Here is a 25,911-nt window from a genome sequence, read left to right as displayed (position 1 = left end):
CACTCGTGCTGTTTGCACTGATGCACCCCATCCCATGACAGATGTTTTGCTTTTTTGCACCTGTCGCTGATAAAAGTCTGGATGGTCCCCTTCGTCTTTGGGACTGAGAACTCAATGTCCGTTTTTCCCAAAAACAAGCTGAAACGTGGACTCCTCTCACCGCAGGCAGCACACTGTTTAGGACCATCTGAGATGAGCTCAGGCCCTGAGAACTCGCAGCATCTCTATCTCTGTATTGCTTTCTCCTTGCGTAACAGAGATTCAAGTTGCATTTCTTGATGCAGCGGCTGACTATGTTAGGTAACAACAGTTTTCCAAAGTACTGGCCCATGTGGCTATATTTAACACAGTAGCATGATGGTTTCTCATGCAATGTCATCTGAGGGCTCAAAGGTCACGCAAATTTAATCTTTTGAATCTCCCTGAATCTTTTCATAATATTATGTGTGGTAGATGGTGAAAGACCTAAATTCTTTGCAATCTTGCTCTGAGAAAGTGATTTTTGAATTGTTTGACAATTCTCTCATGAAATTTGGCACAAAGTGGTGAGCTTTTTTTGCTTTGCTTGCAAAGACTGGGAATAAAAGCATCTACCAAAGGCTCAATCACTATACCCTCACCTATTATCAATTCACCTGCTTATTGTGGACTGTTTTAAAACAATTCAACTCGGATATTCACTTTTATTTTGCAGACTTTGCCAACTTTTATTTTCCCAACATTTTTGGAGTTTGTTGCAGCCATCAAAATGTTTAAAATATAAGTTGGTCAGTGAAATCGTTGGCAATCTTTTCTTTGTTCTTTTGAGAATTAACAAATCACAGATTCTTGAAATCACTTTTCTGGAAATGGAATGTAATTCATGAACGTACACACGTTTAACTATCAAATCTGAGGTTTACAAAGCGTTTGTGAATCCAGAAGCGAGTTTTCAGGAATGTCCCTTTTATGCGTAAATTACTCCAAATCTACTCTACCATATTTATGAAAGTTTCATAATGAGATCCATGATAATCTATGAGACAATATGTCCTATGTAAATGCCAACAAGCGATGTGAAATCCATCATGCAAATATGATTTATTGCATGTTTAACAATATGATAATCTAAGGAGGAATGTAGTAAATTATGGGTTAGTAAATTATGACAGAATTTGTATCATTGGTTGAACTACAGTATCTCTCAAGCACTTTATTGTGGTAAGGTTGTTATAGTTTTTCAAATAAATAGGCCTATAGGAAATAAAATAACCACAATAAATCTAAAATAACAATGACGGTTAGTGTGTTTAGCGTAGACGTGGTTGTATGGAGCTGTGCGCACATCCCATTGAGTATTCAAAGGTAAATACAGATAGAGTGCAAATATTTACAATTCAAGACCATTTCCTTCTCAGCTAACTGTAGAGATATGAAGTTGTTGTACAGGTTTTCTAATTTCTTTACTTTGCTTGTAAATATTGATCTTGATATCATTAGGCAGAGGTTCATTCATTGTCTATCATGCAATTATTGATTGAGTGTACAACTTCTCATTATGTTCTGAAAGATCATACCAAATGAGCCATGTACGAGTCAAGTACAGTAATCTAATCTAACGTTGAGTATCATATCATTTAAAGATCAATAAATAGCATTCAGTGAATCAAGTGCAGACATCAGGCCGATGGTGTGAGAATGAAATGATAATGTTGTTTATGTTTTATGGAACATGACTGTACAAAGAGATTGTAGATTTGTTATGTGCTGGTATGTGTTCCCCGACGCATTTCCTTCTGCCGTCGTCCGTCAGTCTGACTGCTCCTTCTCTCAGCTCCAGTGATAGTAAAAAAGAAGTACGTACGATGACACACACACACACACACACACACACACACACACACACACACACACACAACATAAGTCATCATAACAGTCAAATTCTTAAATGCATTCCAGCAAACCTGTATTGACAGTGACAGACCTGTCAGGACACCGTTTACTGCTTTTGTTTCTGGAATCCTGCTTGTTAAAAGTGTATAGGCGGCTGTTCTTTGATGCATTTATTCCCTTTCTCACCTGAGGAGACAAGTAAGGGGTCATAAAGTCATCAAGTTCCAAATATCTTGCATTAATCTCTTTTGTCTGCCATCACTTCAAGCTTGAAAACACTGAGTGATGATGACTGAAGACACCAGGCACATGTACCCGATACTTTAGATTACCGATACCAATTTAGATTAATCTGTCTGAACCAGGGCAAAAGAGGCCCAGGGCAAAAGAGGACAGGAAGTCAGGTTAATGTGCAAACTGAAAGTGTATTTATTACAATAGTGGCAAAAGAAAACCAATAAAAAACTACTCTCTCAGAAGAAAACAGCAAGCAAACCAAATAAGGCAACAATAGACAGGCTAAGTAATTGAAGGAGCAAGGTTCAACACTAAACGAACAACAATGACTTACAGTCCTCTCTCCACTGAGGAGGTTGAAAGCCAGACACTGTTCTGGACTCACAGAATATCCAAGTCGATATTCAACCCACTGGTTGACTGGACTGGTTGGCAGTGGTAGAGAAAAAGAACAAAAACACACCCCAAACCAAACACATGTCCCTTAGGGTCGTAACAGCAGGTAAAACAGTTTTTGCCATGTGTCAAGAATTAGACCAAAGCTCTAGACTACAAACTACCATCATCTCAAATGAGCAAAATAAACTATTACCATAATAAAGACATGCAAGAGTACACGTATCAGCCATGATTTCATTTCCATATATACGCCGGCCTCTATTTATAGAATATTCACTGTCCTGCCGTCTGTAACAAAACAGGAACAACCTTTTTCCGCTTCATTTCAGGAACGTTAAAAAGTCTAACAGACAACACATATGTTGTTGTGATACAGTGACAGAAAACACGCTTCAAAACACACACTGACGCGCACAAACAAACAACCACATGCAAGCTCACATCTGCGCGAAACAGGTTGTCTTTGGAACCCAAACACACAATAACTCACGCACAGGCTACTTGTTTGCAGGATACTAAAAATACAACAATAGGTCAGTCACAATATGATTATGCTGTATAATAGCTTCCTTCCAGGTCAAGTCCTCTCATCTCTCTCTCTCTCTGCAAAGCTGCAACCAAAGGATCCATTCACTCATTCGTTTGCTCATTTTCTCACGATCTCAGCTGTGTGGAGGATGTCCTCAAAAGTCCAACAACATCCTGATAGACAGCTGAGAGTCGAGGTTGTGCGCTTGCCTGTATGTGTGTGTGTGTGTGTGGTTTATAACACATTTGGTGATGTGCTTTTCTTTAGAATGACTTTCAGAGGTGTTGTGATGAAGCACCACAGGAATGAAGTTTTTTTGTTGTTGTATGATTCCTGATATCTCTTTTAAATATGAAAATGTTATTTTTGGTTTTAACAAAGTCTCTTTAAGGCAAGTAGGCCTAATTTCACTCGGTGGCCATCTTTGAAACGCCTCTTGGGCAGCAATTTCAGTCATGCAAGTACAACTCACCTCTCTGAATGGGGAAACATCAGATTCTCAAAAGCTGTTCACCAAGCTTATGATTAAATTTCATATTTGAAATCACTAATGAAATCTCTCACGAAGAACTGTCTCATAAATTTTGTTTCTAAACGCTCAAAACTGCATTTTTCAGGCTGGAGCAGCCATTGCGCATGCGCAGTCATAAGCACGCGTGACGCAATGACTTTACCAATTGGTGCTCTTTTATTTAGAAGGCAGGACTTATTCTTTACTTTCTCCCATATGAGTGCACTGTCTTTCTATATCTAAAGTCTTTGGTTTCATACATTATCAGAGAGAAGAGTCTGCTTTTTTAATTAATCAATGTCTTTGTTGTTGTTTTAACATTATATTAATATTTTATACAAAAGTGTACATTTTCAAGAGTAAGAAAGCTTTTTATTGAAGACTTAAAGCTCTCAATGTAAATTATTTCTGATTCTTCTAAGAAACCTGTGAAAAAATCTTTTCAAAAGGTATACAGTATTATTTTCTTGCACCCTTGCATATAATATGTTCTCTAATACAGGGGTTTTCAATCTTTTAGATGTCATGAACCCCGAAATATGATCATCACCCCCATCCTCAGGCATCTATCTTTTATAATCACCCAATTTACACTGAAATATATTTATATTATAATATTATATATATTTTTTCTATTGACTGTAATGAACTGTTAAATGTATTTTTTTTAATCTATTTTTTATTTATTTATTTTAATCTAATTTAATATATTTAATAGATTAAAAACTAACTTATATTTTTGTAATCACACTTTTATTAATTTATTTATTTTAATCTAATTTTGTATCTACTCACTTATTTTAATATTATCATTTATTAATTCATCACTCCCCCGGACCCCAGTTTGAAAACCCCTGCTTTCATTTAATAAAATATGTACCTCTCTTATTCTTCCTTTTTTCAAAATTCCAGGTCAATACAAAAGCTTTATGAATCTTATAAAGGCTGGTGTTTGTAGACAGGTGTGTTTTATTATTTATGACTAATCCACTGTTATGGAGAGGCTGTTATCATAATTCAGATTCATGGTCAAGCTCAATAGTAAGTGAGCAACAGTTAGTGCTTCCTAACAGTGACCGGCTTTCCTGTGAGTCTGGGGTAACAATGGTGGGAAAAAAGTTCCTTCATTGACGGGACCTATTTTCACACGTCCACGTGAAACCCACGACAGCACGCACTCTACGCCCTTGACAAAGACCACCAAGTTCAACAAAGACACTTCTGACAAAAGGACTATCATGACAACATAAACAAAGCGTTAAGAGTACACCTGAGGTTGGTGGAGTCCATGGGAAAATGGGAGGGGGTTTAGGACTTTCCTAATTGAAAGGTAAAGTGTGTAATTTTTTTTTTTTTGATGTCAAAATAGCTTAAAACTATAAGGAAGCCATTAACAGGCTGATTTCCCTAACAGTGTAAACACTGTGGCTTTGTGGTGCTATCCAAACATTGATTTATTTGTTTGAGCATCCGGACCAACCGGATACAGCAACATTGTCAACCAATGGCATTTTGTGGCTGTGTTTGACTGAAGATTGCAGGATTAAAAATCACGATTCCATTTGTCATCAGTAGTGGTACAGAAATGACACATTGTGCAAACTAATGACTCTAAGTGCAACCTTATATGCAAGAAAAGTGAAAATTCACATTAATACAGGAATTTTGTTGTATTCTCATTATGCATGTGTGTCATGTAAACATGTGAACATGTCATAACCTGATTAAGCTAATAAATCTGATGCAAAGACGTGTAGCAACTCATAATTTAAAAACTGCACACAATGTAATCAGTATTTTCTCAAAACGTAATAAAATCTTAATGTAATAACAATCATTTGTCATATTATCATAATTGTAAGAGCTTTTAAAACATAAAAAATATTTGTATTCCTTTAAATTACATATTTAAAAATCTAAATCGGTCATAAACAGATTTAAATGTTCATGCAATTATTATTATTATTTGTTACAGCTTATGTCTTTTAGAAGTATGTGTTTGTGTTTCTGAGTGTTTCTGTTGCAGGAGAAGGTGTGGCCTGCACTCAAGCCAGAAGAGATAATTATTATATTTTTATTAAACATAAAACATTGGTATTCCTATGCACTTTAAAAATCTAAATCCAGTCTTAACCTGCCTACAAAATCCATCATCAGATTACTGATACTACTATTACTTATATACATAAGGTGTTCATACTTTTAACTGACAAACAGTTTTAAATACCAACATTGCGTACAGATGCTGTAAAAAAAACTCACAGTTTCAATATAGCAATGAGGGGTGTGTGTGTGTGTGTGATTGCATTATCTGCTTCAGCCAACGGAAGCATGGAGCACAAATTAAGCAAACATTTCTTCACTTTAAGTTACAGCTAAAAAAAAAACAACCTGAATTTACATCAGAGGGTAAGATGAAAAATACAGTTAAACTTACAATCATGTACAGTGGTTATAAAAAGCCTACACACCCCTGTTAAAACAGTTTGGTTTTGTGATGTAAAAAAGAAAGAAAGATGCAAGAACTTTTGCACCATTAATGTCAAATTACAACATGCAGTGCCATAATTGTAATTAATAATTGTTTCACTTATACATTATGTGCTGGTATTACCTTATGATCTGTGATTACATGCTAAGTTCCTAAAGTGTGTTAATAATGTAATACATTTCTCATTCAGTAACCTATATTACATTATGTGTAAAATCGTTATTACATTGGAAAATCGTCATTGCATTATGAGCTAAAGATGTTATTACATTTTGACAATATTATTACATTATAAAAAAAATTTACATTAATAATGGAATACCTATTACATTAAAACCTGTTAAGCTGCAACCCCACTTTTGAAAAATCCCCAGAAATGACATACCCAAACTGAAACAGATACAGTTCATGAACCCTTTGTACTAAAAGCACAAGTATGATCTCATTTGAAAGCTGACAGCTGGCAGTTTATTGTAAATGTAGAATTAATTATTGTCATAATGAAAAAAAATATTATAAATAGCTTCAAAGTTTTGTAAATTTATTAGAAATGTATTTTTATGAAACATCTTCATAAAAATAAAATTGAAGTTGGCACTGGAGCAATCTAGAAATGCACTGCAGCTAAAGCCACATGTCTGACCATGATATATTTAAAATCTTAAGATGATAAGTCTAAAAATCTGTATTTAGTTAAATGTTTTTCAAGATCATATCATGTGACTTTATTTTGATTAGACTCTAAAATAAAACTGATGTTTAGTCATCTTCTAAGCACCCAGCATTCAGTGTTTGTCTCTATTGTTTTGTGGTGCAAACGAGCCCCATTCAGTCTCAGTCTCTCCTGCACACATTCACACCTCTCCAGCCTGGTTATGGCTCTAAATATGCATTTCTTTTGCCTGCATTATACTTACTAACGACTGGCTATTCACATGCTATTCATAGGGTTTCAATCCCTAATTTATTTTATCAAAGTTCTCACTTAACATTTGAAACTGTATCAAATGTCCTTATGGAATAAAGAAACATTTCAGTAAGCATTCCTTTTTTAGAAAAAAAATCATAAAGAATAACTACTAGGTGGCAGGTGCACCTAGAGCTAGCTAGCATGTTAGCTTAGCACACCATCAATACACGACAATATATGAGATTAAAACCATGTTTGTGCTCCAAACTTACTTTATAACGCAAGTCGAGTGTTTTAAATAATCTTCTGTGATCTAATTTGGCTTCAGATAAAAAAAATTTGACAGAAAATATATTCTTTTATAGTTTTCTGCACGATGATAAAGTCTATATCGATTAGCATTACATTATAAATATAATCTATTATTATGAAAATACCTGACATGGCTCGAAGAACACAGGTAACTCAAATATCATTGCAATCATATTTATTGTCTTCAAAACATCTTTATCTGCATGTTACAGCGCGATTTCTGTTAGCTGTGTGTGTATCAGCAGAGAATGTCTAATAAGGCGAGAAGTTTCACTCTCAGTACACTTCCGGCTTTTGAACTGGTTGCAGTTCCACTCTGATTCCATATGAGGGCGCTCACAGGACGAGTGCAGAATGAATGGAGGTCTATGGCGCTATACACATCAAAATCCACTTTTCTCAGGATATAATTTTTTGTCTAGTAATTTGAATGTTGTATTCGAAAGGAGAACCAAATAAATTACACATTGCTGGGTGTTAGATTTTTTAGAGTCACTTATTTGCTTTAAAAAGTATTTTAAAGTGTCAATGACGTCATACACATCGTACGACCAGAGATACTGCTTTACGGCAATCCTTCAGTCACTTTGGTGCTTTCGCGCTCTGCATTTTCTTTTTACTCGAGGCATCGACAACACAGCTGACACAGGTAAATACACGTGCTAGAAGAGTTTTTGTTTTGTTTGTTTCTGGTCCCGCTTCGGATGCCTCGATGCCATCAAGCAGAATCTCTGGTCGTAATCAGTCCTTCACTGACCAATCAGCGTTCATTAGCAGAATGCTAGCGTGTTATGGGCAACAACAACTCAACCTGTAAGAAATAAAAAGGACTTAAGTAATCGTTCATTCAACTTTCGACCTATAACCCATGTTGAACTTGCAAAACCTACAATCAAATCTGAGATTTCTCAACGGCAATGGGGTGAAAGAGACAAATTTAGCCGTACGTTTACCTCGAACGTTCCACCGAGCCTGAGGGGTACACTTACCACTTCCGGGAGTTCTTACAACGCGAGTTCTCAGTGCAATGGCGCCTCACTGCTGTGTTCCCCGATGCACTTCAATTAAGTAGGTTGTATCAGTAGATAAAGAGCTCCCGCACACTATCGTTAAATTTCCTGATAAAGTGTGTGAACGAAATGTTGATAATAAATATTTATTTTAATTGCAAGTAACGATAGTGTGCGGGAGCTCTTTATCTAAGGTCCTCTCTTTTAAAATTGTAATTTTTATTCAAATATCTAGCATTGTTATGTAAATCTCTACAAGTGAAATCTTAATATCCACATATTCAAACCTTGAATAGAAAGTGTTCATCTTTACGAATCTGTACAAAGCCTTAACCATCATTATTGTTCTTCTTTATGAATCTATACAAATATGTGAACTTGTATTGTTACCATAGCACCTTATCATGGTCAGTGTATCACAGGATCAGTCCCTGTCAGACCTTATAATCACTTCTCATGCTCTTTACTTTTACATGTGAGTGATTTGATTGTTTTACATGTATGTGTGTGTATGTACAGTATAAGCTACTGGATGTGTACCTATCTAAAGAATAAAGTACAATTGTATTACACATGGATGATGTCCTTCATAACTTTATAATTTAATATACCAGAATATCATAAAACATTAAAAAAAAAACATTGATAGGCACACTGGTCTAGGTTTGTAAAGGTAACCATGTACATAGAAGTATGGAAAAGGAACCGGAACAGGTCAGAACATAAGAAATTACATTAGGAACAAACCATTTTGTATCGTTAATTCGGGCAGACAGGAAAGATTGGTGGTCCACACTGGAAGATCGTATGCGTCGGAGTCAAACTTCCGGGTTTGTGTACCCCTCAACGGCGTTCGAGTTTTCAAAATGGCCGCCAGGTGAATAAGGCGAATGGTGTTGATCGATGCTGAAGAGACGGACGCGTTCACAGAAAATCAGGTACACATACACGCACGAGCAGGACCTCGATGGGAGGGTGCTCGCTGGTAGTGGGGGAGGGGCATGAGAGTTGTAAACATTCAAAATTTTGTCTAAGTCGACCCAATCTGCCAGACTTGCCGACTGCAGCTTTAATGTGCAGTTATTACACTGTGCATTATTATTATATTATGAATTGCTACAACATGTAGGATGTTAAAAACTTTTTAATGCTGTTCTTTTGAGCTAAAAAACAAATCATTCATGGTTTGCACAAAAATATTAAGCAGTTGATTAGTTGATATGATAATAATGAGAAATGTTTGTTTAGCACCAATTCAGCATATTAGATCGATTTCTGAATGATCATGTGACACCGAAGTCTAAGGGATGATGAAAATTCAGCGTTGCCATCACAGAAATAAACTACATTTTAAATATATTTAAATAGAAAAAATATTTTAAATTGTAATAATATTTCATAATATTACTGTTTTTCTGAATAAAGTCTTAACCACCAGAATATAGCCCTTAATCAGAAAACAATGAACATGGTCATTTTCTTGCATATATATATATATATACAGTGCAATGCATAAGTGAATACACCCATGCTAAAGTTGACTAAAAAGAGGAATAAAAAATCATATTTTGGAAATTTAACTTAATGCCTTAATTAAAAAAATTAGGAAAAATCCAACCTTTAAGGACACCAATTTTCTTTGTGAATGAATAATGTATCGTAAATAAATAAATGTTCTTCCTTAAAATACATGGTGCATAAGTGAGTACACCCCTATGTTAAATTCCCATAGAGGCAGGCAGATTTTTATTTTTAAGTTTTTATTTTTTATTTTTTTTAGGATACTATGCATCCTGATAAAGTTCCCTTGGCCTTTGGAATTAAAATAGCCCCACATCATCACATAGCCTTCACCATATCTAGAGATTGGCATGATTTTATTTCAGTTAGCCTAAAAGCTAGTTTGATTTGCATTGAGAGATGATCTTATGGAAAGTACCCCATGCCAATCTCTAGGTATGGTGAAGGCTATGTGATGATGTGGGGCTATTTTAATTCCAAAGGCCAAGGGAACTTTATCAGGATGCATAGTATCCTAAAAAAAATAAAAAATAAATACTTAAAAATAAAAATCTGCCTGCCTCTATGGGAATTTAACATAGGGGTGTACTCACTTATGCACCATGTATTTTAAGGAAGAACATTTATTTATTTACAATACATTATTCATTCACAAAGAAAATTGGTGTCCTTAAAGGTTGGATTTTTCCTAATTTTTTAAATTAAGGCATTAAGTTCAATTTCCAAAATATGATTTTTTATTCCTCTTTTTAGTCAACTTTAGCATGGGTGTATTCACTTATGCATTGCACTGTATATATATATATATATATATATGACCCTGTCTGTGAGAAAAAGACCGAACAGCATGAATCAGTGGTAAATAGGCTCCCTGCCTTCACTGACAGTGCATGAATTGTCAGACTTTGTGTGAAACGCACAAACACACACCTGCTGTTAGACACAATGATCTTCCTCCGAAGACTCGTTTTCTCACTGTGTGCTAATGAGAGACCAGCTCAGTCGAAGATTCCCACCAGTCTACCCTAAACAAACAACAAGGAACATACAAAACAGTTGGAGGGGGGGGGGGGGGGGGGGGGGGGGGGGTGAGACATTCAGGTGCTGACACAGACAGATGTGCCATTTTATTCCCAAGCTTAAAAACACATTTTGGATATACAAGTGTAAATACTGTGTGCAAATACACCCACCCCAAACACATGGCCCATATATTCAACATGCAGGTTCCTACAGGTATATGTAGCCTGTGTAATTATAGAAGCCTGGTAAAAACACACCTGAAAATCTGTATTATGAGGGGTTTTGCTTTTGCAACCAACACCATTAAATCCTCGCTGGATTTTCACTCTTTTGAAACTCTAACCGAAAGACTTTGTTTGACCTCAAACAGCTCTCAGAGCTCTAAGTGCTCCTGTGACCTTTCTTTTTTGCTGACCTTTGACCTCTGACATCTGTACTCTGCCCTCTTTCACTCTCCCGCTACTGTTGGAGGTATCTGAAAGCTGTGCTGTGTATCTGTGTATATCTGTGTATAGGGTGTAAACATAACTTTTTGCCAAATCAGCCAATGGTAAGTACATTAACACAGTTTACCAGGGATACCGGCCATGAAAATGTATTTTGCATTGTACAAAGCTTGGGGTCTGTATGAATTTTTAATATTTTTGAATAGTCTCTTATGCTTTTAAAAGTCTCTTATGCTCACCAAGGCTGCATTTATGTAATAAAAAAATCATTAAATTATGCATATTATACATTTTTTTTAGGATTCTTTATGAATAGAACATCAAATAAATGCAATGCACAAACAGTGACAAACAATGCAGGTCACTGTATCACTCGCAGCATCATATACTGTACAAGCATGTCTCTGACTCAATAAAACTATACTTTATTATTGCATGCTGTTATAGATTACAATTTTTGTAATGAAATCATTGAATCATTGGGGGGGGAACAACCACCCAGAAACAACTGACTTTAAAAAAAAATATCTGTCACATCTTGTTTTATGTACTTTCACCCACGTAAGATAGTGTCTGTTTTTGGCAGTTATTGGGTGGGTGTGAGATTGTGAAATACATAAATCTCCTGACTAATGCAATATCTTATGCTCACCCTGGCATCTGCAAGCATGCAAAAAAGCCCTCATATATACTGCTGTGCCAAATGTTACGAAACATCAGATGTGCTGAAGGCGCCCTGCAGACAAAACCGTCTAGACACTGTTGGCCGTAACGCTATACCTGCTAAGGTGTGTGTGTGTGGTGATTCAGTCACTGCGTTAGTGTATGTTTATCATATTTACTGAGTTACGTCAACGGTCTACAGCAAAGTGATTGAAAACATGTTTGGGTTTTAAACACTGTGAGGGCACGTAAACACGCATGCACCCACACACAAAGAGAAGAGGGGACAGACTGTTCAAATCAACTTAACCATTTAAAAAAAACAGTCAAGCGTTAGTTTGACGTCTGCAAGTCTTCATTCTACCTACCAATGAAAGTGTGACTTCAAAATTTAAAAATGCCGCCAGAGGCTGAATTCAACCGCCATAAGGGAAACCACAAGAACAAAAGACATATATATATATATATAGAGAGAGACCACAAACTCAAGGCATACGCCCAACAGACAGTAAAAACTCTCAGAAACACACACACTTACATACCACAAAAATGTGTTCTTACTCACTAGAATCGACCAGCAAGTGGTTTTCTTTCAGACCAAACTACCACTTCTTAATGAACCACACACAGACAAGGTTATTTCTCCACAAAGCCCTCCAGCCACACATATCTGATATGTCAAAAAGATCAGTCACATCTATTAGTTTGTCGAAAAAACGAATGAATCTAGGAAGAATGTCAGAATGATTTGAAATCTTGACAATGCTTGCGTTTCTGAAGGCCTCCAATCATGTTTTAAACAATACTTTACAATAGTTATACTTTCACTGTAACATGTCAACATTGCAAATAATTTACCATAGTTACTTTTGTAATGCATGTTTATGATCATATTCTTCGCAATTCATCTGTGTTATTCCAAAGAAAAAAAAAATATTTGTAATTTTTAATCAAAATGTAATAACCTGCTCTTCATCTGAAATGACTTTCTTCTCTGTTGATGCCACTTGATTTATTGTTGAATATCCTGATTCACTTGAAAATATGTCAGATTATATGTCAGAAATATCATAACATTGACTGATATATTTAGAGATAAATGCCTATTAAATGAATGTATTGAAATACTTTGCTAATTAATTACTTATAAATGAAAACCACAGATCCTCCTATTTTAGTTGTTGTTTGAGGAAAACATAAATCACATATGTTTGAAAAAACATTTAATGCTGGTCTTGGGCAAATATCGAATGAGAGGAAATATGAAATTTGTTGTACCAAACATTTTTTCACTTGCATGTTTTGACATTTGTAGTTTTTATGCATTGTTTAACTCTCTGGCGCTCTCTGCTGTTTTGATTAAAAAGATGGCTACTCGGCTGTTAACATAATAACAATAATAATATAGCAATAGCGACATCTACCTTTGACACAAGGCAATTCTTTAAAACCTGGCAATTCGTAGTGTGCCAAACCATCAGGAAAACTAAAATCATTAACATTAGCTGACCTGCCAGCTAAAATCATTAGCTGACCTGCCTCGATAACAATGCAAAGTAACGGCGGGTGGCTGACAAGTGATGTGACAAATAACTGCAAAATAACTGTCGTATTTTTTTTTATTTTTTTTTTTGCTGTAGGCCTATTTATACTCTGAGCAAAACAATAATGGCAATTCATTATTTTGAAATGTAACAGTTTCCAAAAGAACAATCTCACCTAAGCACTATCCATGGCATGAATCATAAACGACTGTGATTGGTTCAACTTCACTGGCTCAGAGAACAGTGACAGGTACCACGTGACAAACAGTACAGCGGTCTAAAAATCATTTTAATGGCACTGTTGAGAAGCGTCAGTAAAACACATAATGAAGTGTTAAAATAGCAGGTATGTTATTTTGACTGTAAGTACTATGTGTGGGTCTAAGGACGGTAACGTAACCTGATCAATCAAACGTCTAAACGTATTAAACGTCAAACGTTTAAGGTCCGCCCGTTTCGAGTAACACCTGTTTCACCCTTTCACATATATCTTTTTTTTATATTTTGTTTCAATCGTTGAGATTGTTATATTATTTAGAACTAAAATTTACTGAAACTATCTAACCTCAACTTGATGCCACGACCCTCAACAGAAAGCTCGAATATGATTGGCCACTATGGTCCAATTGTAGTAGCAGCACAGAGAAGCATCTATCTGATTGGTTCCTGGTGGCGCGAAACAATCACATGGTACAGCATTTCGCGCGAAAACTTCTGCAAGAGCTCGTGTGCTTCGCGTGGTAGACGGGACGGAGAATACATTATTGTTATAACTTTGTAATACCAATTGCTTTGAAATGGATCTTTTGGAACCTGGAGCGAGTCAGAATGCTGGTCAGATGATCAAGGACGAACTGGCGGAAAAATGCCAAAAATTATTCCAGGCGTTCTTAGAAGAGTGAGTAAATGCGGTGTTTCTTATTGTTCTTCTGCATCACAGGTTACACGATGGACACCAGAATAGAATCACAATAATAATTCGAATAAACATTACACGCTTGTACAGTAACGTTAAGCGTATGCAATATTATGTTAAACTACATATATATTTATATGCAAATGCACATTTTATAATTAGACTTGTGCACGTGACCATGCATCATCTTTGCTATAATGCACTATATAATTATAATTTGCGTGATTTGTATTCATTTGTGGTCTTAATCAGAATTTTACATTAATACTTTCGTGTACCGCTTCGCAGGTTTCATAATAGTGATGGAGAAGTGAAGTACCTGCGGGACGCAGAGGAATTGATCCGGCCGGAGAGAAACACGCTCGTGGTCAGTTTTACTGACCTTGAGGGCTTTAATCAAGAACTGGCAACCGCCATCCAGGAGGAATTCTACAGGTCTGAAAGGAGCCAAAAGAAAAATCTAAAATGCTCTCGTACATTGCTTTAGAATCAAGCCACCATATACTGTCCCACTTTATATTAAGTGTCTTTAACTACTATGCACTAACACTTAAATTGATCATTTAATACAGTGCACTTTAACATTGTACTTATTTCATGTAATTACAGCTGTAATTAACATATAATTACACAGTTTAACACACCCTTAAACCCAACCATACCACCAAACCTGTTCTAACCTTACCTGTAACCTACCTTAAAAGCTGCAAAAGTATTTTGCAATACAACATGAACACATTCAGTCCATTGCATTTAAGGTTTTTTATTATATAAGTACATAGTAGTTAAAGACATCTTGTATAAAGTGTGACTCATATGCTTTGCTTATCTTACTGTTTAATTACTAGTACACATTGATCTTAATATTAATGCTTAAAATTCTAAGTTGTTATTACTATAGTAACAACATTTAAGTTTAGCTTTTATCATTTTTTTTTAATATATAATACTGTTATAACACTTTCAAGTTATTGCATGCTTACGTTTGAAACATAAGTGTGAGTGGACTAGAGAATCTGCCTGAAAGAACCTGAAGCACTCTTATGTACCATAATGATAAATACATAATCTCAGATGTGCGGTTATTGTGCAAATGAATGTGTATAATGAGTATGTACTTGCAAATGGACTTGCATTTGGCAAAGGCTTTGACAGCTACAAAGCTGCCTTTTGAAATTGATAACACATTGTTTTTAATAAATATATATATTTTTTTATTTTATTTAGACTTTACCCCTTCCTGTGCCGTGCTGTGCGTAATTTTGCTCGGGATCATGGAGAAGTTCCCATCTCCAAGGAGTTCTATGTTGCCTTCCAGGATCTACCAACCAGACACAAGTAAAGAGAATTTTAAGATTCGATGATTAATTAATCATTTTAGACTAAAATATTTGACAAAATTATACATGGATTTTTTAATATTTTGAACAAATGCGTCCCGAACTGATGTTCTGTTGTGGGTTCCTGCAGGATCCGTGAGTTAACCGCAGTGAAAGTTGGCTCACTCGTGCGCATCAGCGGACAGGTTGTCCGTACTCACCCTGTTCACCCTGAGCTGGTGAGCGGGACCTTCCTGTGTTTGGACTGTCAGGGGATGATTAAAGACGTGGAGCAGCAGTTTAAATACACCCAGCCGAGCATTTGCCGCAATCCTGTGTGCAACAACCGTAGACGTTTTCTCCTGGATACAAACAAATCCAAATTCATTGACTTCCAGAAGGTATGACAGGTGCTTTTTTTAAAAACCATATACTATTATGTTCTTTGGTAAACCCCCTATCCTGTCTTGAAATGAAGAAGTCACAGTGCAAAGTGTGTACAGACGCTTCAGAAAGGCTGCAGTGTAGTTGATAATATGTCATAGGTTCATCGGTAAGGATATTTTTCAGTTGGCTCTGCAAAAATTACGTATGCCATTTTTCTGTAACATATTTTTAAGTGAAGTGTCAGGAAAAACATTTTTTTTACATGACAATTTGCAATAAAATAAAAACCTCCGGCCATTTATGTAAAATCATCATAATGTCAGTTTAATAGAGGCATAACTTTTATTATTTATGTATTTACACAGGAATAGGGCTGTATGATTTGTGGAAAAAATATAATTGCATTTTATCTGGAAAAAATTGCGACATATATTAGCTGAACAAAACCATTAGATACCACATGGCTGCACAATTTGGCCAAAAATTATAAAGGTATTATAAGTTATTATTGATAATAACAATAGTTATTGTAGACAATTATATATATATAAACCAAAAAAAATATTATTGTAATATTTCACACGAAGCACATATATTTATTTAATTAAATGACAGCTGTTGCAATTGTATAAGCCATATCGCAACTTCGTTTTTTATTTAAAGTTATTATGAAATCAAAATCGACAACTCTTATTTTTTTTTATGGAATATTGCAGTATTTATTATATGTATATTTATTGTATTATTATTTGTAATCTTTAATCAAAATAACTTCCCCATCTGTCACTTGCATGAGATCACAGTAATCGCCCTACATTTTTTCCTTGTCCGAGAAGCCGTTTCACTAAGATTGTTCACTATAGGGAAGAAAAGACTATTGCAACTTTCATTTCATGCCGACTTTAATCATGCAGCCCCACACAGAAATAACAGTTGCAGAAAACAATGTATGACACGCTTGAATGTTATATTTATATAAGTCTTTCCTATTTTATTGCGCTCTGTCAGGATGATTGAGCAGATGGCATTTCGTCACACTGGCCCCAAGCCATCCTCTTTGTCAATCACTGTATCTACAATTTAGTATTATTAGTCTATGTTGACAGTTTATTTACCCTGATACCAGGTGCGTATCCAGGAGACCCAGGCTGAGCTGCCACGAGGCTCCATTCCTCGTAGCATGGAGGTGATTCTGCGGGCTGAGGCTGTGGAGTCGGCACAGGCCGGTGATAAATGTGACTTCATTGGCTCCCTCATCGTTGTGCCTGATGTTTCTCAGCTGGCCACGCCAGGTATACGGCTCTCATCCTGTCGGACATCACTGATGATAATACAGTGCTTGTGATTCTTAGCATCATGCGATTATGTTTGTTTCAGGTGTGCGTGCTGAGACCAGCACACGTACTGGTGGTGTGCAGGGTTACGAGAACGAGGGTCTCCGTGGGCTTAAAGCGCTGGGCGTCAGAGAACTTAACTACAAACTTGCTTTCTTGGCATGCCACGTATGCCTCACCAATCCCAGAGTAAGTGTCAAGCCTAACATTTTGACATAGAGGTCTAATTTTCTATCACTTACCATTATTTTAATGGGCTGTCTCTTTTTGTAGTTTGGCGGTAAGGAGATCCGGGATGAGGAGCAGACAGCAGAGAGCATTAAGAAACAGATGTCTGTACAGGAGTGGGAGAAGGTGTTTGAGATGAGTCAAGATAAAAACCTCTATCACAACCTCTGCACCAGCCTCTTCCCTACCATTCACGGTTAGTCACTATGACTATCATTGGCCATATATGTCTTATTCTAAGTTTGGCACAAACACAAATTGATACTATCAAAATATGAGGATTGTTGATTATGTTCTATTTATACTAAGGTCGGTATGAATACTTGATTCTGTTTGGCTGGAATGGAACACCATTCTATATTAATGCATTTTTTTGCCTCCACCACATGCATTAAAATCCATTAATTCACAGCGAGCCGTGGATTATCCCTTACATTTATTATTGGTCAACCAACAGAGATTTAATTTTACTCACAGTAAATAACCATAGTCATCATTTACTCACCCTCATTTCGTTCCAAACCCATAATACTTTCGTTCATCTTCGAAACACAAATGTAGGCATTTTCAATGAATAAAAAAGCCTAAATTAAATCTAGTCATTCAAGTTGTGTGGACTTCCAATGAAGGGACAGAAATCTCTTGGGTTTCTTTAAAAAAAATCTTCATTTGTGTTTCGAAGATGAACAAAAGTCCAGGGTTTATATTATTCCAAGTGTTTGGAATAATATGACTGTTAACTAAAACCTTTAAAGAGCTATTTCTACCTGAACTGCCCTTTAACATTACTTTCAGTGGTTTAACCAAATGTAGTTCAGTTGATTTAGACAAAATAGTTTTAGATTTAAACTTTTTAGGTCATCTTGACTATCTTTTGACTTGACATTTTTTACATTGTATGATAATTAACAGCACAGTTAATAGCTGTCACCAAAGTCATCTTGAGATTTGTTGGCCAACAAAGACATGTGGTCTTTGACATTTAGACATGTCTGTCTATCATTTATATACATCTCAAATAGCATTCTACATGAACCATTCCACACAGCTTGTTGGATAATATCAAGATGGTTTACATTATTCATGTGTTGTTTTCAGGTAATGACGAGGTGAAGCGGGGAATTTTGCTCATGCTGTTTGGAGGTGTTCCTAAAACCACCATGGAGTGCACATCTCTGAGAGGAGACATCAACGTCTGCATCGTGGGAGATCCCAGCACAGCCAAGAGCCAGTTCCTTAAGTGAGACTTCTAAAGCACATGAACACTGTTACAGGATTTATTATATATTATTGGAATTACTCTAGAACCGGTTAAAAACATAGAAGGTATAAAGGAAACGTAGTGACATTTCAGCTAGTTTTACATGTTTCCCCCTGAAATGTGTATTAAAAAGTAGAATACCAATTGGTTCTAATGGTTTGGCTGTTATTCAGGCATGTTGAGGAGTTCAGTCCACGGGCGGTCTACACCAGCGGGAAAGCCTCCAGTGCGGCAGGTCTCACAGCTGCTGTGGTGAGAGACGAGGAATCACACGAGTTTGTCATTGAAGCTGGAGCGCTCATGCTGGCTGACAATGTGAGTTCATCTTTTTACAAATTATTTATATGTGTAAAACCCAAGTGATTTGATATTCATAATATTTGTTGTCTAAAGGGTGTTTGCTGCATTGATGAGTTTGATAAGATGGAAACGAGAGATCAAGTGGCCATCCACGAGGCCATGGAGCAGCAGACCATCTCCATCACCAAAGCAGGGGTCAAGGTAAGGGTCAAAGATCAAAATGTGGAAGCATCACTGCCCCGTGACATGCTTCCAAACACCAGTTTAGATAAAAAATGGAATGGAATGGACTAAAACCTTAGGCTATATTGTGCTATATTATCCGTATCGGCCCGATAAGAAAATTTGGCTGATATATTAAAGCCAATAAATAATGGATTATTTCCTTCAGCTGAGGCATTGTTCACCATGATGGTTTTGAACTGCTTGAAATATGATTGGAATCACTTCAACAAAGGAAAATACAGTTAAGTAAAACATGTGCAGCGCAAGTTTTATAGGCTACATAAAATTATAATGAGAACATTATAATTGTGTTCTTGGGACATGGCTTTTAATGGTGAGACTTTTGTTTTTGTAACCAGGCTCTTAAAAATTATATAAAAATTTGGATTTAGATTTATTGGCTAATATATCGGTTATCGGCTTTCAAATGTAAAGAATTATCGGTATTGGCCAAAATGTTCATATCGGTGCATCCCTAATCTAAACGTAACCATGTTAGAGACAATAATTCAAAATTTATATCAGTTGAAAATGTCCCCCTACGTCATCTTAAAGGGGTGATGAACTGAGAAATCAAAATGTCCTTGAGCTTTTGACATATAAGAGATCATCATACTATAATAATATCCTGTAAGTTTCAGAACTGAAAACTACCTTGTTAGTCCAATAAAAGCTTTTATAGACATCAGGCTCAGCAAACGACTCGTTTTTCAAAGTGGGGAACTATGACGTCAAAGAGGATAAAACACCGCCTCCACAAAAGAAGATCAACGCCTACTTCAACACGGCCTGTTTAGCCCCGCCCACCGATTCGCCCAAACATGCTAAATAACATAGGACGACATGATAATTGCTAAACCGGATCGAGCTACTTCCAAGCAATAAACATGCTGTTTACTAAATATTGTGCAGCGCCTGTTTGTGGAAGACAGTCTGCATAAGCTTCCTTCGGATTCCAGCATGGTTAAACTTTATTAAATCAGTCAATCACAATTTCCCGACACGGATCTGCCAGCAACATGTAAGTAACCATGTGTATTCTAATGCCTGATCTGCGATCAGTGGTTTCTGTGTAATTATTCAAGTTCAGATTCTCTTAAAATCGTTCAATACTGTTTCTGCATCAGTGACTAAATGATCAACTCATAATTTCTCGTAGTATTATGAAAATAATCCTTTTTAAACTGTTATTAAATTATATACAGAAAGCGATCAAAGAACGATCCCTTTCCATTCGCCCAAGCTGTCAATCAAACAGCACAGCGCGAGCCGCGAGAGCTTATCTGGACACTTACCAAACTCGTGATGAAATAATGACACTGTTACACTACACAACGAAGCTCTTACTGTGTATTCACATCGTGTTTGCATTGTGATTTGGTGTAAGCATTTGTGAGAGTGCAGAAATTGCGTTGCAATGATAAGATCTTTATTCACGCGATCAACAGACTGTCTGTCATCTGCTCAGTCAAACCTCGTCATGCTGCAACCTTTCATGTGATGGAATAGATTTAAATATAATGCTTTAAACGATACTTTTCACGATTTGTTAATCTCGATAGCTGTAATAGTAAAAACGTAGTAAAAGTTTTCGAGAGAGTTCATGTAATACTAGCTATTTCATATGCAAGCATGTCAGCCAATCACAGCAGTGGGCGATTGCACTGCAGTCTCACAGCAGACACGCCCCTTAAAACGGAGCGTTCAAATCTTAGGCTGAAATCAGGCTTGGAAAAATGGCTTTTATTTATAAATTATGACAATTTTTGATGTAAAAATCATACTAACATTATAAGGGCACCCCAGGAAACATTATAAAATAATAAAACAATCCAGTTCATGACCCCTTTAAAAACTTATGTCCAATTGCTTTATTTTATAAGTATGAAAGTCATTTCAACTCATTTTGACATAAATTAAACTGATGTAACTTAAAAAAATTATTTTGATGAGTTAAAGTAATAAAAAACATGTTGCCATCATTTTTTACAGTCTAGTAGTTTATCGTGTCTACGGGTATATTGCCCAACCCTAGCCCTAATAGCTAAGATATTTTATACTTGTTCCATAAGACTATTTTTCAAATTGTAGGCCACTCTGAATGCTCGCACATCCATCTTGGCTGCGGCGAACCCAGTGAGCGGGCGTTACGACCGCTCCAAATCTCTCAAGCAGAACATCAACCTGTCGGCACCCATCATGTCACGATTTGATCTCTTCTTCATCCTGGTGGACGACTGCAATGAGGTATGAGCATGTTTGTTCTGAACATCAGTGCAGCATATGAAGATGTTTGTGGATACAGAAGGATGCTGTAATACTGTTAGTAAATCCCTCTCTCTCTCTTCAGGTCACAGATTATGCCATAGCCAGGCGTATAGTGGATCTTCACTCCAGGATTGAGAATTCTGTCGAGCGTGTCTACAATCTAGATGAGATTCGCAGATACCTGCTGTTTGCTCGCCAGTTCAAACCGAAGGCGAGTGACAGGAAGACTCATCTTTATTCTTTCTGATGCTGCCACAAAATATTGAGCAAATTAATCTGAATACTAGGGCTGGGTTAAAAATATTGATTTCTCGATTTTAATTGATTCTCATTTTGATGAACCGATATTGATTCTTAAATTCCCAAGTATTGATTTTTTGTTTTGGTTTTCAGTTGATGCTTGAACAAAAGTTCACTAAACATTATTTTGTAGCCCACCTCCCATTCAATAATCATAACAATATTTGTGCTTTGTTACTTTTGATATGAAACAAAGCTTCAGCTTTCAAATTATGTCAATTTTATTCTGAAATTCAAATAATACATAACATTTTGGTGCTCTTTAATGTGGCTTTACAGATGGCTGTAGTTGCCTCAGTTCAAGTACTACTAGTTATAGCATGAAATAAAAGATATAGTAGAAGTTAGCGTAATATATCATGTCTCAATCAGTGTTTTAACTGCAGAAAGACGTCAATTAAACAGCGTGTAAATGATACGTCACATACATTTATCTCAGGAAAGCCAATCAATGTCAAAAGTTAGCTTGAAAAATTAACTCTAGAGAGGAACATTTTGCTAAATATATTACATATTCCTTGAATTTTTACATCAATATTTAATGTATGTTTGAATAAATCCGTCATTAAAACAAGTGTTTATGACAGCAACCATTTAAATTTTATATTTCAAACAACAAAACAAAAAAACGGCCTTATGTGCAATTTTATATGTTTTTAAACAAATCAGTTGCTCATTTTAACTTTCAATATTAATGCACCAACCGACAGGGTTCCCTATATAGTTTTCAGTATTAGTTCAGAGATTGTTTTTCTTTGAGCAAAATTTACGTACTGTACCTGATATACTGTATATCCTAATGGACTGATATCGCAATGAGTTGAATCGAGATCGGAATTGAATTGAATCACAAGCTTATGAATCAAAGTTTAATTTACTTGTGAAATTTGTGTCAATGCCCAGCCCTATTGAATATCAGGTGTAAATAGGGCCGAAGTCAGCTATTTATTATCTGTGTTTCAATCTGTGTGCGTGATATCAGATCTCAAAGGAGTCTGAGGAATTCATCGTGGAGCAGTACAAGCGTCTGAGACAGCGGGACGGCTCTGGAGTCACTAAGTCAGCCTGGAGGATCACAGTTCGCCAGCTGGAAAGCTTGATCCGTCTTTCTGAGAGCATGGCCAGGATGCACTGCTGTGATGAGGTGGGAACGAAAGGCGGGAGCATGATTTTGGTTATTAGATATTAGTTAAAAACATTTCTAAATCTTCCTGTTTCTATTTTTTAGGTTCAGCCTAAGCATGTCAAGGAGGCTTTCAGGCTGCTGAACAAGTCCATTATTCGGGTCGAGACTCCTGATATCAATCTGGATCAGGAGGAAGAGGAGGCCATGGAGGAGGAAGACGATGATCAGATGAATGGTACAGTTGTCTTCTCTTTCTAGACGCTTTAACGTTTCATTCAGGCTCATTTTGAGTAATTTTGGTCGAGTTCAACATGGTTCTAAATCAATGGTTCTCAACCAAAGGGGGCCCCAATATGTCTTTTAAATTTATTTTAATTATTTAAATTGACTTATTTTTAAGTCAGTCGTCCATTGGTATTTTCATCATATCTGTGAATAAAGGTCAGGCTAGTACTCTATGCGGTGGAATTAACTTCAAGCCACAACTAAACTAAACCTATAACTGGAAAACATTTGCAAGCATAAAGGGAACGCCATCTTTCGTTATTGGGAGAGTTTTGAACCATTTTTTTGTTTTCTCGCTCTTTTTAGGCCATGATGCACCTAACGGTGTGAATGAAGCTGTTAACGGGGAAGTGAATGGTCACGAGCACACAAATGGTATCAACGGTCATGGGGTCAACGGAGAAAGCGCTAAACCCTCGCTGCGACTATCGTTTGCTGAGTATAAACGCATTTCAAACCTGTTGGTGCTACATCTGCGTCATGCCGAGGAAGGTGAGCACTCTGTACAAGTCTTGACAAGCTGTCATTTTAGCAATTATTATGCACTTTTATCACAAACTACAACATGACAAGCTCAGACAAACACAACCCAGAGGAATCTAACTTGCATTTTGCCATTTCTCCTAGCCGAGGACGAGTCTGCACTTAAGAAGAGTGAAGTTGTGAACTGGTACCTGAAGGAAATCGAATCAGAGATTGATTCAGAAATAGAACTCATCAATAAGAAGACAATGATAGAGAAAGTTATCTACAGACTGGTTCATTACGTAAGAAAACATTTTCATGTGATATAAATCTTTGTTTTATGTGAATATATGGAAGCTTGTTTCCACCGCAGAATAAAAAAGGTGAGTTTTTACTCAAAATTCGGACATTTTTCTCACAATTGTTTATATCTCACAATTTGGAATTTATAACTCACAATTGCAAGTTTAAGTCTCACAATTCTGAAGGGAAAAAAATATATCTTGTAGTTCTGACTTTATTTCTTGCATCTCCGAGTTTGTAACTTGCAACTTTTTCTCAGAATTGTGAGATGTACGAGTTATAAAGTCAGAATCGTGAGACATAAACATGCAATTGCGAGAAAGAGTCCGAATTATGGGATGAAAAGTTGCAATTTGCTTTTTATTCTTTATTCTATGGAGAAACAAGTGGTATGGAGACTAATGAAAACTGTTTTAACAAAAAAATTGAATGACTTTTATTTTTTCAGGATTATATTCTGATTGAGTTGACACAGTCTGGTCTGAAAGGGTCAGCTGAGTCCAGTGGAACAGAATCCCAGGAAGATGTTACTCTGGTGGTCAACCCCAACTACACATTCGACGACTAGACCTTCTGCTGTATTAACTCCAAATAAGGAATGTTTGATGAGATGGTGTTCAGGAAGCAGCCCTCTTCAGTCTCTTCTCTCTTTGTAAATTGGTTGTTTTTTGGTTTTAGGATGGGTATATCCATCATAATTTTTAAGAGGATTTATGATCATACAAAAAGGTGTTGGGGGGGGGGGGGGGGACTCATTATGTAAATATGTTTCTTGTTTTGACTGTGCTAGTGTTTTAGAATATTTTAGAATGTTAGTAATGGACATCCAATGCATAAAATGTTTTGCATATACAGTTTATCATGTTTTGTTAAAAGTGCTGTCAAAGTATAACATCAAAATAACTTGTGTTCATTATGCAATACATTTTAAAATTGTTTATTTGATGAAAAGCGAGTTAAATGGGACACCAGTTGTGTAGATACCCTTTCAAATGTTATTGGCCAGTTGTCTGTACAAACTGTTCAAATTCATCGTATTTTTAAATCAAACATTTTCATGTATGAATAAAATATAAAATGGATTAATAAAAAAAACTAAATGCACGGCTAAGTTATTTTGGCTAATTTAATGCAAATACAAAACATTAAATATTTACAGATAAAAATGCAATAAAGGGTAAAATTACATTAATTTCTAAAATTAACTAACATAATAAATTAACTTAAAGCTGCAGTCGGCAAGTCTGGCAGATTGGGTCGACTTAGCCAAAATTTTGAATGTTTACAACTCTCATGCCCCTCCCCCACTACCAGCGAGCACCCTCCCATCGAGGTCGTGCGTGTATGTGTACCTGATTTTCTGTGAACGCGTCCTTCTCTTCAGCATCGATCAACACCATGGACTCGGAGGTAGGCTGCCCTGGCTAATCTACCCATAGATAGCAATAACCGAGGAAATGGAAGCTTGTTAGTAGATTTTCTCTCCGCCATTACGTTGCAATCTTCAGGCGTGTCGTGTGCATGTGATATAGTAACGTGCGCGCCGCGAGGGAGGGGGGATCTGTGGCGTGTGCACGACCTGTGATTGACAGTCGGATCTCACCCCCCCCTGCGCTGATTGGACCCGATGATCCGGGAGCGGTGGATTTTTGCAAAACAAATAACACGCTCCAGGTGGAGTTAGAAGCTCGGGTTTTTTCTAAAACCACCTTATTTATGTTGTTCT

The 25,911-nt window shown here is 36.4% G+C and overlaps 1 protein-coding gene across 1 annotated transcript; it reads left to right on the top strand.

Moving 5' to 3' along the window:
- The first annotated feature begins 14,160 nt into the window (after positions 1-14,160).
- mcm6 (minichromosome maintenance complex component 6) lies at positions 14,161-25,289 on the top strand. Its single transcript, XM_084129283.1, has 17 exons — positions 14,161-14,366; positions 14,673-14,819; positions 15,612-15,722; positions 15,855-16,104; positions 17,217-17,382; positions 17,468-17,613; positions 17,698-17,848; positions 18,751-18,892; positions 19,087-19,228; positions 19,307-19,414; positions 21,530-21,685; positions 21,789-21,917; positions 22,989-23,150; positions 23,235-23,367; positions 23,724-23,909; positions 24,045-24,184; positions 24,634-25,289. Exons 1-17 carry the CDS (start codon positions 14,266-14,268, stop codon positions 24,751-24,753), a joined length of 2,490 nt encoding a protein of 829 aa, XP_083985409.1. The 5' UTR covers positions 14,161-14,265; the 3' UTR covers positions 24,754-25,289.
- Positions 25,290-25,911: the final 622 nt, after the last annotated feature.

This window comes from Abramis brama, assembly GCF_963993115.1.
Source record: "Abramis brama genome assembly, chromosome: 11".
Classification (NCBI taxonomy): domain Eukaryota; kingdom Metazoa; phylum Chordata; class Actinopteri; order Cypriniformes; family Leuciscidae; genus Abramis; species Abramis brama.
This window is presented reverse-complemented; position numbering and strand designations above follow the sequence as displayed.